The sequence below is a fragment of the Pongo abelii genome, chromosome 10, assembly GCF_028885655.2.
Source record: "Pongo abelii isolate AG06213 chromosome 10, NHGRI_mPonAbe1-v2.0_pri, whole genome shotgun sequence".
NCBI classification, from domain to species: domain Eukaryota; kingdom Metazoa; phylum Chordata; class Mammalia; order Primates; family Hominidae; genus Pongo; species Pongo abelii.
Genome location: NC_071995.2, coordinates 92,669,519 through 92,688,400, shown reverse-complemented (window position 1 = coordinate 92,688,400; position 18,882 = coordinate 92,669,519). Strand labels below are relative to the sequence as shown.

The 18,882-nt window shown below is 49.9% G+C and overlaps 1 protein-coding gene and 1 pseudogene across 3 annotated transcripts in view; both read right to left on the bottom strand.

The window, feature by feature from the left end:
- Positions 1-3,620, bottom strand: part of PLXNC1 (plexin C1) — a 159,301-nt gene extending 155,681 nt beyond the window's left edge. For 2 of the 3 annotated variants that reach the window (XM_054527490.2, XM_054527491.2), the window contains exon 1: positions 2,103-3,186. In XM_054527490.2, the coding sequence (XP_054383465.1) occupies positions 2,103-3,164 (1,062 nt within the window). In that variant the 5' untranslated portion in view covers positions 3,165-3,186. Of the gene's footprint in view, positions 1-2,102 lie in introns of all 3 variants that reach the window. The other variant, XM_002823595.5, reaches the window with a different exon arrangement.
- A 7,037-nt stretch (positions 3,621-10,657) lies between these two features.
- LOC100444771 (REST corepressor 2-like) lies at positions 10,658-14,150 on the bottom strand (annotated as a pseudogene).
- Between the last annotated feature and the right edge of the window lie 4,732 nt (positions 14,151-18,882).

The following is an 18,882-nucleotide window of genomic DNA, read 5'->3' as shown; positions in this document are numbered from 1 at the left end:
GCTGACAAGCTCAGGGGGTACAGACCCTGTCTTTCAGAACACACGGCTCTGAGCACATTGGGAGTTCTTGATATATAGCAGTGGCAAGAAATGCTGTGGAGGGACCCATTTTAATTATTTATTTTTCCAGTTCCAGATTTTTGGCAGCATGTGTTTATCCCTTGCTTGATTTCCAAGGGGCAGCTCTCTCGCAGAAGCTCCGGTAAAGATGGACAAACAGCTCCGCGACTTCCTCTGCCACTGCCCCTCCCCATCCCGGCACAAGCAGGAACACCTGATTGAGCCAAAACATGGATTTTGAGTGCATTCAAGATGCTGGCTGGGTTTGGAAGGGCTAACTGAGTCTTCCAGGACCCAATAGGTAGAGAGACGCAGTCAAGAGAAATGTTTTGGCTCCACACATCGACACAGCTGTCAGATGGCAAAGCTTGGACTTCCACCCTCATTACCTGCTGTGGGCCTCTGAGCTGGCTTGTCATTAACCCCAGAGACCAAGTGTGTCTAAAGCTTGACACAAAGTAATATTTCGGGGGTACTTTCAAGTCTTTCAACAGAGAAGTAGGAAACGGTGATTTTACCAAACTTAAACCATTAGATTATAAAGAGCTAATAAAGACAGGAATCAAATATTACATTATATGTGTATGGCAACAGTAAGTCATTTAGGAGGCAAATATGTGTTTTTACATATTTTTAAAAATTATACCAGTAACAAAATGAAGGCATTATGTGTGTGTCCCAGCACACAGCTTGACAGGCAAAGCAGCAGCAGCAAGTGACCGTTCTAAGAAGCCTTGCAAAAGACCTCCTGGTTTTTTTCTCCCTGGCTCATAGGGCTAATATTTGGTAAGATGTGCTTTGCAGAGAAAGAAGAGGGTGGGGGAAGCTGTCTTTCTATACACATATTAATATACCTGGGAGCCAACGTGCCCCTGTACCAACATATTTTCCAAGCAGTGACTTCTCCCCTTCCTCTCTGACTCATTTTGTACCAAAACAATGGCAACACCTGTAGCCGTTAATTTCTGCGCTTTGATTTTTGTCCAGTTATAAAGGAGGCTCCCAGCAGGCTCCCCTCTCAGGAGCCATATGTGGAGTTGATGTGCCAGCCGCCTTGGAAGGGAAACGGCCTCCGGAGAAGTGCACAATGGCTCCATAATCCCCATCAACTGGACCCTCTTGAACTGCCTCTTTATTTTCCAGTCAAAGAAATGCCAATCTCAAGATGAAAGCTGTGGCTGCCCTGGGAGCCCAGGGGAAACCTGTGTCGCTTGCCTGGTTCAGCCCAAGGGTAGTCCCGCCATCTAGTCTCGCAATCTGGAGCCCAGAAACTGCCTGTAGCACCCCCAACACTTTCCCTTGCGCTCCCCTCTAGGATGAGGCTTTTACCACAAGGCCACCTCCCACCCAGCCTCTCCCGGCGGCTGGCGACCACAGCGCACCCTGAGCAGAGCCACGGCACCGCCCCCTCGCACCGGGTCACGCCAGGGGTTCGGTTCCAGCGCGAGCCTCTGTTGCAGGCTGGCATTTCTCCACGCTGAGCGGGCTAGCAACTCTTCAGACCACAGCACTTGCGTTGTCGGTGGGGGGCGGAGACAGGGGGCCACAAAGGCTGGGGTGTGGCAGGGAGCCCTTTAGGTTCAATGGCTTCTCTGCCGAGGGCACTGTGTTGCTAACTGTTGACCAAGAGGGTCAGACCCACAAGCCTGCTGGGACTACACAGAAGGGGCACAGAGAAGTCTGGAGAAGCGAATGGGAAAGAGGGGCTGCGCGAGGAGACTCAGCCCCAAACAAGCGTCCCCGTTTGGACAGGGAAGGATGGCACTGGGATGCAGCCACTAGAGTTTTGAGTCTAACTCCAACCCTCCCCGCCCCCCTTTTTACACTCTCCCTTTGGGGACCTCAGGCCGTGCTCCAGGTCTCGGGGACCGTCCGAGAGGAGCCTTCGGACGGCCGCCCGCGGTGTGAACCTGAGACCTGGTAAATGTCACCCGGCTGTACCCCCGCCCCGCCGCTCGCCCCCAGCTCGTTCTGCCTCGGCGGCGGCGGCGGCGGCTCCCCGGCAGCAGCGCTCCCCGCGGCGCCACGGGGGCAGGACTTACGCAGTGGCTCTCGGCCGTCTTGAAGTCCCAGCTGACCCTCTTGGCGCGCGCCTGGATCTCACTCATCCTGAAGAGGCAGAGCGCCGTGGTGGTGGGGGAGCGCCGCTCCTGGCCCTCTCCAGCGGCCGCGCTGAACACTCCCGCCCAGACGTCCAGGGCCTCCACTAGGCTGGAGGACAGGAGCAAGCGGCGGCCGTCGGGGTGGCCGTGGCCGCAGTCGAGGGATGCCTGGCCCTGGAACAGCACCTCGGTGCTCTGCGCGATGCGCGCCATGCTGGGCCAGCCGGTGGCAGCGCCGCTCGTGTAGTTGTAGGGGTAGTAGGGGAAGTAGATGCTGCCGTTCCAAAGAAAGGCGTCCACGAAGTGCAGGCTGCCCGCGCCCTCGCACAGCTTGAGGCGGCCCAGCTCCTGCGTGGCCAGGCTGCGCCCCTCCGTGTCCTTGAGCGCGATGGCCGTGTCGTGGTCGGATGCCGCGGGGTTGCAGCGGCTCGCCGTCTCCGGCTCAGGCAGCACGTAGGTGGCGGCCACCGCCAGGTACCAGCGGTTGTTCAGGCCCGCGCGGTACACCACGCCGGCCGTCGAGCCCTGCGGGTGGCACGACACCACCTCGGTGCCGTTGCGCAGGGAGCTGCGGCTCAGGTTGCCCAGGGGCCGCACCTCGCAGGCGCCCCGGTCGAAGGTCCAGCCGGTGAGCAGCAGCCCCCCGAGGCCGGCCGCCCCCTCGCGGTAGGGCAGCAGCAGCTTGCTGAAGCTGCTCCCGGGCCGGGGCCGCGCGGGGGGCGCCAGCGAGACCGGCTCCGTGCAGTTGCCTGCTTGGTCCCGGTACAGGCGCGAGAGGCTGTGCTCCAGGCTGTAGTCCAGCTGGTCCAGGCAGCTGCCGCTCGCCACAAACACGCCGTCCTCCCGGCTCGCCGCGATGGCTCCGATGGCTTGCTCCGACCGCCACACGGGCTCGTCCGCGCCCCGGCCGGGAGCCGCCAGTGCCAGCAGATAGGCGAGCAGGGGCAGTGGCGCTGCGGGGCGCGGGGGGCGCGGCGGCGCCTTCCTCCGGGAGACCTCCATGGGGCTGGGGGGCCGCCCCCGGGCAGGGCGCGCGGCGGCGACGGCGGCTCAGGCGCGCGGCAACGGAGACGCGGGCGGCGGCGGCGGCGGCGGTTCCTGCGCGCGCTCGGGCTCCCGCGGCCGCCCCATCCCCGCAGCTCGCCCGGGAAGGAGAGCGGGGAGGGCGGCGCGCGGCAGGCTCGTTCCGGCAGCCTGTGCAGCGGCGGCGGCGGTAGCAAGCCCTGCGCGCTCCGGCACCGTTTCCTCCTCGCCCTCCTTTGCCGGAGAGTTCCTGTGTGCAGCGCTGGCGCTCGCGGGGAGGCGCGGAGGGGAAGGGAGGGGACGGGCGGAGAGGAGCGAGGCGGGCGGGGAGGGCTGGAGAGGTTGGGTGCGCTTGTGCGTTTCACTTTCCCATTGTGAAAGTGGGATGCAACTGGCCCCCTTCCTCATCCTCTTCCTCCTCCGCCCTCCGCCTCCTGCCCGCCTGCCCGCCCTCCCTCCACGCCCATCTCCCCTCCCCTCTTGATTCGGTGAGATAGGGAGGAGGGAGGTCTCGTAATTTGGGTTACTGTGTAGGTGGCCTCTTTCATCTATTCATAACAAAGCTCAGCCGCCCGCCGCGGCCGCCGCGGCCGCCACCATCGCCCCCTTGGCTTGCCTGGGGCTCCCGGGGCGCGCTAACGGCGCACGGAGCGGGCTCCCGCGCCCGTCCGCCCGCGGGGCTGCTCCAACGCCCGGTTTTGTTTACGACCGCAGCCGGGTCAGGGATACGCCAGGCGCGCGGAGCGAGGATCCAGGGTGCGAAGGGGTTGCAGCTGAGGCCCCGGGCTCGGGCCACAGGGCTGCTGCGAGGGCGGCTGACAGGTGTGGAGCGGCGAGAGGGAGGCCCCGGGGAGGCGCGCGGGAGACGTGGCCGAGCCGGAGACTCCGGGGACCAAGGCGCCCCTGTGACAGGGTGTGGGTTTCCCCGGGTCGGATGAGTGAGGTGGTAGAAAGGCAGGCGCCACACTCTCGTTCTGGACAATCCCCGGGGCCGGAGCGCCCATATTTGCAAAGGTTCTCTAATCTCCCTTGGCAACAGAGTCCCAGGCTCTCAAGCCTAGCACTTGGAAAGTTCTGCTCACCATCTAACCTAATGAGCGGGGCTAACATTTACTGAGCACTTACTACGTGCCGGGTGCGCTTGTAAATTCACCACATGGGTTAAGACTCATAATTCTCATAACAGCCCTATTAATTAGTGACTGTTATTGTCATCTCTACTTAGTAGTCCAGGAGAATGGTTATGAAAAGGCTGTGGAACGTGCTGGCACTCTACTGCTGGTAGATATCAGAGCCGAGATTCGAATCCATATCTAGCCCCAGGGCCTCTTACATACCTGGCTCTAGTTAAGTGCCACCTGTGGCCATTGCCATAATCCCCCAGAGATCATTCTCTGTAGTGAGACTGAAAAGTTCCTCAAGTTAAATGCACCAACCAGCCCCCGCCCTGCCGTCTACTATTAGACCCAAGTACCCGTATTTCCCTCGAGGCTCTCCATCTGTCTCATCATTACCCACTTTTATCCTTTGGACCCCCTGAGGTCTCACCACCTCACCCAGAGGGTGAATAACAGCTGGGTTGCCCCCACAGCCGCCAAGAATTTCTGAAGCACAGGGAATCATTGCCCACTGGGGAATAGGTTCATGATTTCTCGGAATGGGGCTTCCCAGAGGATGCACAAATGCCTCCCAGCTTCCTGGGGCAGCTAGGGGCACCATCAGCAGCCTTACAGTGTGACAGATGAGCCGGGGGTGCATAGGAGTGGAGGGTGCTGAGGACCTCTATGGATCGTTGGGAAATGATCACTGTTCCTTCCCAGGCTATTTCCAGACCCCAGGCCCCAGGAAGGGCAATTGGCTGCTATCCCCTTTCTTCCTTCCCTCCAAGTTCCCCAGCTCAAGATGCTGTTTTGGGAAGGGAAAGGAATGAGGTGGCTTTTGTCCCATGCTGAGTCCTGCCGAAGGTTGCAGGTTTCAAACTTCTCCAACAGTGCTTCAAGTTCTCCCCAGTGCTGAGGGATATGGCAGGAGTTCTGGAAAGCTTAAGGAAAGAAGGGTGAGGTGGAGGGAGAAGCAGAAGAGAAGGTGAGTTTCTGCTCTAGATGTGAAGTTCAAGGATCCTATCATTTCAGCAGTGGCTCTCATACACTAAAGTCAGAGTGGTCATCTTTTCATTCATAAGCCTTTCATTTGCAATTGGATAACATTATCTTTGCCTGGCGGGAGGCAGAAAATGCCTTCCCACGAGATATGAGGTTGCCCTTTGTGCTGTGATGATGGTGTTGGAGTGTCCATGAGGAGAGGGGAGGAAGAAGGGGAAAGGCCTAAAGTACCCGGTTGGTGTTAATCGGGACATCTCAGGCAAGACAAGTCAGATGTTTCACCTGCTCCAAAATATCTGGCCTTGCTCCCCCACTCCCTGCCCTCCTGGAATGCTTTCAGAATTTTTGCACCTCTGGAAGTGGGAAGATCAATATTTTAAAAACCTCATCTGAAGCTCAGAGACCCCCTCCACAGCATAGTAGGGGATTTATGCACTGGTGTTTTGACAGTTTTTCCTGTGACTGATGCAGAACTCAGTGACTTTCACTGGCTCCGTGAACCGGCGGTGGCAGTGTCGTTATGTGCTGAGAAGCAACAGTTCAATTCCATTCCAGGGATAGTTTTACTTCACTGGTAACCAAGTCATTTCTCTAAGTCCCGTAGAGTTGGTACAATCAGTCGCAGACCATCTTGGGAGCTATTTGGATTAAACATACTCTGTGGTGCGGCATTTTGATCACTACTCAATTCATTGCTGCTTCATTTTGAAAAAGAAACAACATCTTAAAAATACTACCCACAAGAAGTATAAATGGCTTTGATGGCTACAGTTCCCTGCCATTCTACTGGGACCATAAGCCCCACTCTTAAGAGTGGGCTTCTTTTTCCTCCCGTTTAATTGTATGCAGACTCCTACGGTGAAAGGAATCAGAATCTGTGCTAACTTTTTGGCATGAAAAACGTAGGCGACGAGGAAGCATATAAATGCATTCTTTGCTGATTCTACCCCCATTTTGTACAAACATGTTTGCCCCTTCCCAATTTTCTTGTGTACTAAAGCTCCACCTTCAGGACACAAGTCCACATTTGAAAAGTGTGGGAAATACGAACAACTGAAATCAATATTTAGGCATGCGGGTTCTGTATCTCTTTGATCACTTTCTCTTGGACACCGCCATCTGGCCCAGGGGTGCAAGTCCCCTTGGTGACAAAGCTTCCCTCTCCAACTGGCCGAGCCCGTCTTGTTGGGTGTCACTTATAGCACATTTCGGAACTCCTTGTAACATAACTGGCTGAAACCCAAAAAAAAAAAAAAAAAAAAGAAGATGGTGCAGATTTATCCTCCAGACAGAGGCCTGCTACCACGGAAACAGGCAGTTCAGACCGATTCTGAGCAGTTTTATTTGCAGCGTTCACTAGATGGGAAAGTCTTCATAATGAGAAAATATCAACTCCCTCAGGCACCGAAGGCAATCTGGGTTAACCAGGCCATCCACAATCAGACTCATTTCTGGCGGACAGGACTTTATAGATTCAATGGTTTCCTGCTGGGGCCCAGGACATTAAGAACTGTTCAGTAGGCAATTGGTCACAGTCACAAGATGGCTATCATTGGTGCTTCAGTTTTCTTTCTGATTTTCTTTTTTTTTTTTTTTTTTCATCTGACAGTGGTCCGCAGCATGACTTGGCTGGCACAGATTGAAAGCAACTGAGAATATTTGTTCTGGTGGTCAGTGAATTCTCTCTAAGCCTCATCTACATAGCTACAACCCCCTGTGCAGAATTTGGGAAATACCACCCAGTGGGTGGAATAGTACTACCTGTATTGTCCTCTTAGGTTTTAAGCAGACCACTTCTTCCTCCACAGTTTTGCTGATATCTATGTGGTCTTCCACATCGAGGCCCTTATCAAAGCTCCCAGGCCCTTTTGGTGGCTGACAGGAAAAAGAAATGAGCCAGTCTTCTTTCTAGTCTGCTGATGAGTAGATGATTGAAAAAAGATTAGAGGAAGAGCTGTTTAATAAGTTCGCATTGGTGCTGAGAGATGAGTTGGACACAGTTCAATCAACATGAAAAGTCTCTCTGACATGGCACAGTTAAGACATGGCTGAAGGAACTCAGTGCCTCATCCTCTCTGCCCACCCAACATGGCCCCAGACGATTGCTGGGCATTCTTATGCTTGGTGATAGTGCCCCCATGCCATGGTTTAAAGTGAGGAAGGCTTGTGGTGTTCCTTCAGTAGGTGGGACTTGGGGGTCACTCCCAACATTACAGTTGTCATCTTTTTCTGTGTCATGATTTAATAGCTCATGGTCATTCGCCAGCAGAGTGCAAATGTACATTGGAGGGTGGAGTGGAACGTACAAGAAAATGATTCTTTACTCAAAGTCCAATGACTGTCTTTAAGCTAAATAAGAGCATTCACTCCGCTTTAGGGAGGGATGAGCTATTGCCTAAAAAGACATAACATAACATAACATAACATAACATAACATAACATAACATAACATGACATAACATGTCAGATATGTTTAAGAGACTGCGAAGTCTAGGACATCACCTTAGCATTCTAGCACCACACTTCTCAGGGAGTATGTTTAGTGTCATGAAGTTTCTCTCGAGCCTTTTCTCCAAAACATTCACCAAAACCATCAGTGGTTAAGAATCTGAGACAATTACTGGTTGAAAGCAAAGTATGGTAAATCATCAACCATCACAGTGTTTTTCTAGACCGGCTGGAGTTCACCCTGCATGAAGTATGCAAACTCATCAGTTAATTACTTCTTCAGATTTGGGGAATCTCTGTAACTTGAGCAGTCTCTTGAAAATCAAGCTTTTCTCTGATATTCACAAGATTCCAGTCTGTCTCTCCTTGTATTTTCCTTGCTGTTCTTCGGAAATAGGGAGCCAAAAGGGCATCAAAGACTAGACACAAAACGCTGATTCCTCTTTAATACAACGTTGTTTCCCGTGTCTTTGCCCTCCCATCACAGATCTGAGACTCGCTGTCAGCATAATCCTAGGCTCTGAATCCTCTGATACCTGGCAGCTTGGCATAAACCCATTCTAAGAGAAGAGCTGCCAGAAACCAGGCCTTCATATTAATAATAACTCCAACTCTTGAAATGAATAGCAGAAGATAAGATAAACACGCAGATAACTTCACAGCCACTTGTACTTCTGCTTCCTTGAGATTCTGGTGGGGAGATGCTCTGAGCTGACAATAAAGTTGCTGGACTTCGCAGTGAGCCCTCTAGTGCTCTCCACCAAGCTGGTGTGCCTTCTCATTCTTATGTCCTTGCCACTCCCTAGAAAATAGCCCCACCAAGGTGGAGTGGAAGCAACCAATATCAGCTCTGAGCATGGGTTCTTGCGGTCGGGCAGCTTGGTGTATGGCCCCAGGGTGGGGGCAGCCCCACTCATCACCCATCCTGGGGAAGCCCCAGGAATATGACAGTCCAAACAGCATTTCTCAGGCACTCAGCCCCACGCACAGAATCCCAAATGCAAAGTTCGTGGAAGACCGAGTGTTTGCCTCGCCCTCCTGCCCCTATTCTTTATTATTATTATTATTATTATTTTACAAAGCCTTCATTGAAGTATGACTGTCATACAAAAATCCGTACCTATTTATTATATACAACATGTCGTGCTTGGAGATAAGTCTACACCCTCGAAACCATCACCACAATCTCTTCCACCTCTTCCCTAGTCCTTCCTATTTATTTCTTCTTCCCCATCTGTGCTGAATAGTCTCTTCTCCCTGCAGACCATTTCCCCACTCCTCCCCCTTTTGCTCGAGACCCAGAAGTTTGACATTTATGGACATCACCCTTGCCTTTTGGCTTCTGGTTGGATTCAGCCAATGGGAAGCCCCAGCCAGAGATCTAGGGGTGGACAGCTAGGGCGAAGTTTGAATATTTATTCTCCCAGCTCCCTCTCTGCCGATCTATGCATTGGCCATGTCTGTGTCCCTCTACAAGGCCACAGCTCCTGTGGGCTGTCCTCTCTCACAGCTACACTGAAGCCACAGCCTTTCGTGGGCCCAGTAACCACTCCCTCACCCTCCTCCTCAGGCCTGTGGGATTCCATGGTTGTCGCTATGGCTAGCCTCTGCTGGTCTGCCTTCATCCTGGCATGGCTCAGCCATGGTCCCTCCATTAATGTATCTGTTTGCATGTGTCACCTGTTTCCTGCCAGAATCATAACTAACAAACCAATCTACCTCCAAACATGGATCTAGAGGTGACCCCAAATGATGTTTAAACCTGTACATTCACTTTGTCCACTGATGGAAAGCAGAAAGGCTGCTCGTCAAAATGGAACTCCTTTGTTTCCAAATGGTTGGTTCCCCTGAATCTGGCAATGGAAAAAAAGCTACATTTTTATTCCCTTTGCACAGGCTTTCCTACACTAAATTCAACCCGGTGATACAGACAGATGGAAACCTGGCTGGGCAGGATTTTTTTTTTTTTCAGTTAAAACATAAAACTAAAAGAATCTTAAAAGTAAATCAGAACTACTGGGGACTAAGGGTTCAGAAGGTGGTGGGGGCAGAGGGTGGTTATGATCTCTAAAATTCTGCTGAACGTTTGAAATATATTTTGAAACAAGATACAAAACCAAGCATGCCGCTTTTTCCTTTTTAGACATTTCTCCTTAAGTCTGAACTCCAGCAGTCCCTTCAATAAAGTTGAGAAATTCCATTGATATTCATTATTACCAAAGCAGGATTATTAAGAGATTTCTATACTTCCTCATCTCCAGACCTCACCCTTTGCCACCCCCTACTAATAATGAAGAGATAAATTGGATGTTTTTGGTTCCTTTATACTCAAGGAAACCTATGTAGTAGAGACAGAAACCCTCTAAAGATGCTACTTTTTTTTTTTAGGAGGTTTTTCTTTTTTAACTTTTAAAACATGTTGAAAAGTAAATCCATGTCTGCATAAGTTCCCAACCGCCATTTCTCCAAGCTACTGGAAGGTGGGCCCGGTGGGCACCCTCAGCTCCTTAGTGTTTCCCAGCTGGCCCCTGAAGACAGAACTTCCCTTCCAGCCTCTGCTGCTGTAAGGCCCCTCTTCCCACCTCCCCCTGCAGCCTCCCTTCCCACTTCACCCAAGACTTATTGCTAAAAGAAGGGAAGAGGAATGAGAACAGCCAGCACACCCAACTGTCCTGTCCCACCCCCACGCTAAGGTCCCTACCTCCGACACACAAAGGGCAGGGCCCAGAGGCCTAGTTGACTAGGAGGCAGCCATTCCAGTCCCGGCAAGGAAGCGAAAGTGCCCTCAGTCCAGCTCAAAGGCCCCTGAGCCCGGGCCATGGCCCCAGGAGACAGGCCCAGCCGCCAGGATCACGTGCAGAACCCACAGGTCCAGGCTGGGCTGTCAGCAGCTCTGGGTCTTGGAAAGACCTGGCAAGAGCCCTAGCCCCTTCTGTCCTCAGTGACACCAGAGATGCCTTGGGATGGCCAGCAAAGGGGTCCTGGATCCTGTGGTTGGTGGAGGACCTCAGGATTCAGAGTGAGGGCACTGGGGGCTCCAATCAGGGTGGGTAGGGGCTGAGGGCCAGGATGGGCAGCCAGAGCGGGGAGGATGAGAGGCGGTGGGCACTGGTTGGGGGCCAACCGGGGCTGGAGGAAGCGGCCCAGCTGCATTGTGGGTGGCTGTCAGAGCAGGGTGGGAGCCGTGGGCAAAGGTGGCCTCAGCAGCAGGGGACAGCTAGGGCAGGGAGGTGGGAGGTGGAACGGGGGTGGTGCAGGGGGGCACTGATCGGGACACAGACATGGAGACCGATGTAATCTGGACCTCATCATCTTCTTCTAGGGCTGGGGCTGGCAAGGGAGCCCCTCTCCTAGCCTTCTCCATGGGGACTGTGGCTCCACCGGCCCCATCCTGCTCAGCCTCCCATTCCTGCAGCACCTCCTCCAGATTGAAGCAGCGCCAATAGCTCACAAAGAAGGTCTTCACCTGGGTCAGACTCTTGTTCCCAATCACCTCTGCAATAGTCCTAAAGTCTTTGCCATACCTCCGGATGGCTTGGGCAGCCAAAAGCTGTTCCTCTGTGGTCCAGCAGGGGTTGAACTTGGTGTTGGCCTCCAGGGGGCGGAGTGGATCAATGGCGCCCTCCAGGGCTTGGCGCAGGCTGCTGTTCCTCTGCTTTATGCTCTGTACCCCTCTCTTGGGGTCTCCAGCATCGGGCTCTCCCTCACTCAGGCCTCCTCGACCCTCTTCGAACTCATCACTGTCTTCTTTGTCCTTGCAGCCCCTCAGCCGCCGGGCCTGTCTGTCCATCATACTAGTTCGGCTGTGGGTTTTCTTCCAAGAGTAGTGGTATTTCACCAGGCAGGAAATCAACTTGTCGGGCAACGTCTGCTGGATCCACACTTGCCATGGAAGCCAAAGGCCTGTTCAACCAGCACCTTGTCCTCTACTGTCCACTCCTCAGGGAATGGGGTGAAGTTGGCCAGGTCAGCCAGCGACTTCTCCACGTGGTGCTTATTCCAGAGTATGCCGAGCGTCTGCTCAATGTTGTAGCCATGCTTCTCCGTGGCCATCGCAATATACTTGTCAAGCTTGGCATCTGACACACAGTGGTTGGGTGACCACACCAGAATCCCCTTCAGCTTCTTGTTGCTGTAGCATGCGAGGCTCTCAGGCTTGCACTCTGGAATTACGGCCTGGTAATTGGTTCCAACGCGGATCACGCTGTCGTGCGAGTGCTCCTCCTCGCTGCTGTCATCCTCAGAGTGGGGCTGTCCGCCGTTGGGCACCGTCTTGGCCCAGCTGCAGGACGCGCACTCTCCATCACGGAGGGCATTACTCTGCTCAGCTGCCCCAAGGGGCACGGGAGCCTTCGGAGAGCGACAGTGGTTGCCACACTCGCCCCGAGTGCAGTGCCCGACCGGGCCTGGAGAGGTCCCAACGTGCTATCTTCCATCTTGCCCCTGCCCATAAGATGCTACTTTTTTAGAGGGTACTTTATTTTTATCCTGCTATGACTTCTGTACTTTAATCATCTGAACCAGTCAATTTGAAACCTGATTCCCATCATTTATTGGACATTCTTAATGGTGATTAAATATTTACGCTGTCGGAGGCCTTTTTTTCCCCACCATGAAAGCTGCAAATTTGGAACATTCAGGAGCTTTAATTGTGAGGACAGGCACACTTACAGTCATAGCCAAATGGATGAAGATGCGTTTCTCATTCTCTTTGGTTTGGTGGGAGGAGGAGGCATGGGGATGATGGCGAAAGGACAGGTGTGTAATCCTAGGGCCACGATCTTGGCAAACTGAATTTCTTGCTGACTGAGGACTGGACACAGAACTGCCCTAAGTCAGAATTGCCCTAAGTCAAGGGCCCCTTGTGGTTGTCTTGTAGGACTGTTGGAAGCCCACCCACATGCGTCCCAGAACTCATGGACCTGGGTTCCCACGTATCTCATTCCCAGCCGTGAGGGAGGTAGGGTTTGCCTTGCCAGCACTCACAGTCCCTTACGTGCCCAACTGATCCTACCTCGACGGTGGCAATGGTGTTACCCCTAGCCACCCCGGCCCACTGAGCAGTCCGGTGTAATTATTAAGAGCTTGGGCCTCAGCGTGGGTCACCCTGAGAGGCTTAGGTTTGCACAAGGGCACCCAGCTAAGGAGGAAAGAGGAATTAAAATCCAGTTTGTCTTCTGTTTACCAAACCTTGCACACTGGCTTGGGGCTGGGTGTTCCCAAAGGAAGTGGCACCTTTTTCTTTGTACAAAGACACTGTAGGCCAGCCGTGATCTCAGTCAGGCCTCGGTTCCAGACCCTGTCCCACCACTCAATAACTATGTAGGCTTGGGCTTTCTGACCCTCAGCATCCTCATCATAGGTTGGAAAAATAGCATCCATCACATGGGATTTTCATGCGTATTAAATGAGATAATATGTGTAAAGCATTTAGCACAATGCCTGGCACACAGGAAGTCACTCCATAAATAATAAACATTATTATGATGATTACCATTATTATTACCAGGACTCTAGTGCTGTGTTAACTCAGCACTATTAGTATTAGGAGTTTGCTAGGACTGCCATAACAAAGTATCACAGACTGGGTGGCAGTGTATTTCCTCACAGATCTGGAGGCTGGAAGTCCAAGATCAAGGTGTTGGCAGGGTTGGTTTCTTCTGAGGCCTCTCTCCTTGGCTTGTAGATGGTCATCTTCTCTCGGTATCTTCACATGTTCCTTCCTCTGTACATATCTGTATCCAAATTTCCTCTTATAAGAACACCAGTCAGATTAGATTCGTGTCCACCCTAACGACTTCATTTTACTTCTTTAAAGACCCTACCTCTAAATACAGTTATATCCGAAGCTACTGGGGGATAGGACTTCAACATATGAATTCGGGAGATGGTGACAATTCAGCCTGTAACACACCTATTCTCCATCTCAAACCCTATCCTTAGGAAAACATTTTAACTGGCATTTCTTGGGCACATGTTTCTGCTCAGTACTGAGCCCATTTACTTCAGTTTCTTCATTTAGTTTTTGCAATAACCTCATAAGTATTATCTTATCATTTTGCAGATAAGCAAACTAAAGTGCAGAGAGCTTAATGACAAGCCAAGTTCCCGTAGTACGGTAGGCCCAAGTTGGGCCTTGAACCCCTTCTTCTGGCCAAGTCCATGGCTTCTACATCAGGTTTGCTGATGGATTCTCACCATATGATATTAGTGGCTGATAACACTAAATCTGTTACCCTTCCTGGTTGTTCTGTTGCAGTAGCTGCTGGTGGCCAGCCAGCCACAGCAGAGCAAACACTCTGTTCTCATAGTCTCTTCCTCCATAAAGGTTTTCCTCACTTCCCATTGCTGTCTTCTCACTGGATGTCTTTGCCTCTTCATTTCTCACCTGTTGCACTATCCTGCCAACCCCCATATGTTCACAATTTATTTACCTGCCTCTTGGTCCTGCCGGCTTGAGTTTCATGAAGGTTAAGAGGGGATGCCACTAGTGTTAAGAGTGGATGTGGGTGTTAGGTACATCAGAACCAGCAGGAACCGGGGAATGGCAACATTTGCAATCAAGTCTACATCTGTAATTGGTGGATGAGCGGCTCAGAGTCATCTCGGGATATCAAGAAGATCCACGCCCAGGTGTGGTGGCTCACGCCTGTAATCCCAGCACTTTGGGAGGCCGAGGTGGGCAGATCACCTGAGGTCAAGAGTTCGAGACCAGCCTGGCTAACATGGTGAAACCCCATCTCTACTAAAAATACAAAAATTAGTCAGGCGTGGTGGTGGGTGCCTGTAATCCCAGCTACTCGGGAGGCTGAGGCAGGAGAATCTCTTGAACCTGGGAAGCAGAGGTTGCAGTGAGCTGAGATCATACCGCCGCACTCCAGCCTGGGTGACAGAGTGAGACTGTCAAAAAAAAAAAAAAAAGAAGAAGAAGAAGAAGAAGATACACAGATCTGTGATTTCCAAATGGCATAAAGAATAGGTCAGAAAAGTAACAACAGAAGGAGGGAGTGGAAGGGTTTTCAAGAAATGCAAGAAAGCCAGGGAGAGCAGCAGATTCAGGGCAGGTACTTACAAAGAGGTGAGAAAGTGATCAGGAAAACAAGTTGGTATAAATATTACAAGCAAATAGAACATATGAAGCAGGATGGCAGATGGCAAAGCTGCCCCTGTGCTTGGGAGTAGTCCTTTTAAGCAAGGGAAGAATCTTTATTAAATATTACATTTTGGGGTATACTGCTTTAAGAAATTTACCATCGAAAAAACCAGACTTTGAGAATAGGCAAGCATTACTAAAGCTTTATTACTAAATGCTATTTGCTGCCCATTGAATGTGTACCCCATGAATGCCGTGAATCATAAGGATGTGTGTGGGTGTGTGTGTGAAATCTGATTAAGGGTCATAGATACAGTACAAAGCAAAGAATGCTAATGGCAGTAGTATTATTTATCTTTTTAGGTAGCAGTATTATTTATCTTTTAAGGTACAAGTCCTATCTTTTCAGCTAGACCTTCAGCCTCTGTGAACGGGCTATGTGTTGTTAACAGTATTAGGATTATGAGATCATTTGATTGTTAATGAAAGGGTATTCAAAAAACATTGCTGGTTGTATGTGAATGAGAGTGACAAAACTAAAACCCAAAAGACAAAATATGATTAATGGAACCACATTTTACCTAGTTGAGGAGAGACTCACAGAAGTGACATTCAAGGGCCTGTAGGAGGGGTGCAGTTAGCATGAAGGCATGAAAAGAGGGGCCTCGGCTGGGCACGGTGGCTCACGCCTGTAATCCCAGCACTTTGGGAGGCCAAGGCAGGTAGATCACGAGATCAGAAGCTCAAGACCAGCCTGGCCAACATGGGGAAACCCCCGTCTCTACTAAAAATACAAAAATTAGCTGGGCATAGTGGCACGCACCTGTAGTCCCAGCTACTTAGGAGGCTGAGGCAGGAGAATCGCTTGAATCCAGGACGTGGAGGTTGTAGTGAGCTGAGATTGTGCCACTGCACTCCAGCCTGGGTGACAGAGCGAGAGAGTGAGACTCCATCTCAAAAAAAATAAAGAGGGGCCTCAAAGAAATAGGTAGTGACTGTGAGCACTTTTCTCTGGTTTTGTTGTTAAATAGACTGTGTAGATGAAACAAAACAGGCCATGGTAACAGGCTGGTGGGAAAGGGCCTTCCTGCTGTATGGAGGGTTCTGTGGCCTCAGCACACAAAGTCCAAAGATGTTGCCCATAAACTGACCCCAGTGAGCAGATCCTACTAGCCCAGATAACTCTTTCAGCTCCATACTTGTCCAGCACTTAAAACTTGTGCTCATCTTTGGACTCTTACCGGCATTATTGTTAAAAAACAACAAGTATTTATTAGGGGACTTTCATATGTAGGGCCTTATGCTAAGAGCTAGGAATATCCTTGGTACTGTCTCCTGTTGTTAGTAGTGGGATTTTCATGCTTCTTTAAATGAGTCAGGCTCTTTCAAGCCCCTGTGTCCTTGCATTTGCTGTACATTTCACCTAAAACACCCTTTCCATCTTCTCAGCTTTGTGAACTCTCACTTATCCACTAAGGTCCAGTGTAAAAGCTGCTTTCTCCTGGGAGTCTTCCTTGAAATTGTACTAGAATGCCTCTACTAAACTATAAACTCCCATTTAAAAAATAAATAAAACTAGAAACTAAGTGCTGTCTCATCTTTGTGCCCCCAGGAACTAGGCCCTGTATACAGTAAGTACCCATTCATTTATTACAAAATAGTGAAGTGTGTCTCCTTCATGCCAGGCTCTGTTCTAGCAGTGTAACTAAACTTACCTGTTGAATTAGTTGAACAGGGCCAATTCCTCCCTTTGGTTATGAACTCCCTGCCCTGAACTTGAAGAGCACTTTATCTGTAAGTTGATAGCATTAAAATCTGGTGATTCACATCATACACTATGCATTGGTTGTGTGTATAGCTCTTTCACTTAATATAATTTCTTTGAGATCAGAGATGGTGTCTTAAATTCAGTTTATCTCCATATTCCCTTTATTCCTCAAACTTTCTGTTCATTAACTCACTCCATCTTTTAACAGATACTTCCTGAGAACCTACCATGTGCTAGACATGTGTTGCGGGCTGGGGTTATGGCAATGAGCAAGACCAATGGTGTTATTTTTGCGCAGATTACTGGGCCTTACACGGAGTCAGTATTCAATAAATGTCAGTTGAAGTGTAATGTAAAGGCTCTATACTCCTTAGGGGCAAGGGTCATTCTTTGAGGTACCCACAGCCCCACATACAATGACATAACTTGGCATCTCCACAATGCATATTTACCAATTCATGAATTGGTTATCTCTGCAGAGACAGAGAATATAAAAGGAGAAAAACAACTCCTTGCCACAAAAATATTATTGATAACATGGAAGAGCATCCACTGAACATAGCTTTTAAATTATTTGTTAATTTACAGCACCTTTCAAACTTTGTTTGAACATGACTTTATATTGAAAAGGGGAGAGTCTTATACTGTAATTATGTCAGGCAAGCTTATAATAATTATAATAATTATCAACCGAGTGCCAATAATACTTTAAGAACTCCACTGAGCATAAAGATCGCACCAGCGCCTAACAGGTATTTAAAATTAAGCTCTTTAAATTGCAAAGGCACAGATTTAGTGTTTTCTATTTTTTAGTAAGTAAAGATTCTGACAAATAATTACCCTCTTTTTCCTGGTAGAAACTTCTGTTTACACAGAAAATTTTCTCTAAGATGGATTTCTTCCAGTGGGAAGTTGAGCAATTTATTTTCTTTAACATATCTTGAATGATATTTTCTCTTCTGTTTGAAAAATATGACAACATGCCAGATCTCGGAGCCTTTCCAGAGTAGAGGACACACACATCAATAGACAAGCAAGTTTTCATGGGTATGTCATTCTACTAAGCATAGAAAAAGGCAGAGTTTGAAGCACGCTAGGATTCCCCCTAGTGGATGTAAAAGGTACTTGATTTAAGAAAAAAAAAATTCACACCTGAGGGGAGTTGGTGGGTACTGTGGTTTACAAGCATTCATTCCTCCCTAGCATCTGTTCCTGAAAGTTGGAAGTATGTCACCAATTAATAAAGGTTTGATTAGCACTCCTCTTTCTATCTGGCATCCATAGTAATTAAGGTGTCTGCCTGCAGGCTTGCAAATGCAGCATGAAATTACAGTCAGCCCTAGAACAGAGAAATAAAATGAACACTCTTTAAAACAACACCATCTAATTTCCATAAGACACTCCCCAAATCAAATTCTCATCTGTGACTGTTTTGGTTTAAACTGATATGGTGCCTTTATCCAAATCATGAAAAAGATTGGCTCTTTTTAGAGACTCTAAAATAATTATTCTCACTCATAGGTGGGAATTGAACAATGAGAACACTTGGACACAGGGTGGGGAACATCACACACCGGGGCCTGTCGTGGGGTGGGGGAGGGAGGAGGGATAGCATTAGGAGATATACCTAATGTAAATGACGAGTTAACGGGTGCAGCACACCAACATGGCACATGTATACATATGTAACAAACCTGTGTGTTGTGCACATGTACCCTAGAACTTAGAGTATTATTTAAAAAAAAAAAAGATTTCTTATTTCCCAGATCCTCCCTGCTCTCTCTTTCCTACTCCTTAGCTCGCCCTCTCATCATTTCATCACTAGGCTATTTTAGGTGAGACTGGTGGTCCCAGTCCCAGGTTCATTGCCCACCTCCTCCAACCCAGCCTTTGCATTGCCTTTTCATTGTCTTCCAATATGGAAAGCTGATGGGATTACTTCCTGTTAAAAATTCTTCAATGACTCCCCATTGTTTCCCAATTGTTTTATACCATGGCTCCATTGGGCCCCACTCTTCTTGGCAACACCTTCCTACACCAAACAAGGGCACTGGCTGCCAGAGGTGACCAGCCTAGGAGCTCCCTCTGTCAGGTTCCACCCGGCAGTCCCAAGGGCTGAGAGGGCAGGATAGTATCTCAACACACTCTATGGAACACTTATTAGGAAGCCCTGACTTAGAGGATACAGCTTATATTTCTTAGCTTGATATATAAGGTCCCTGCCTGACCATTTTTGCCATATTATGTCTTCCATTCCTTCATGTGCACATGTGACTGGGCTCTGGG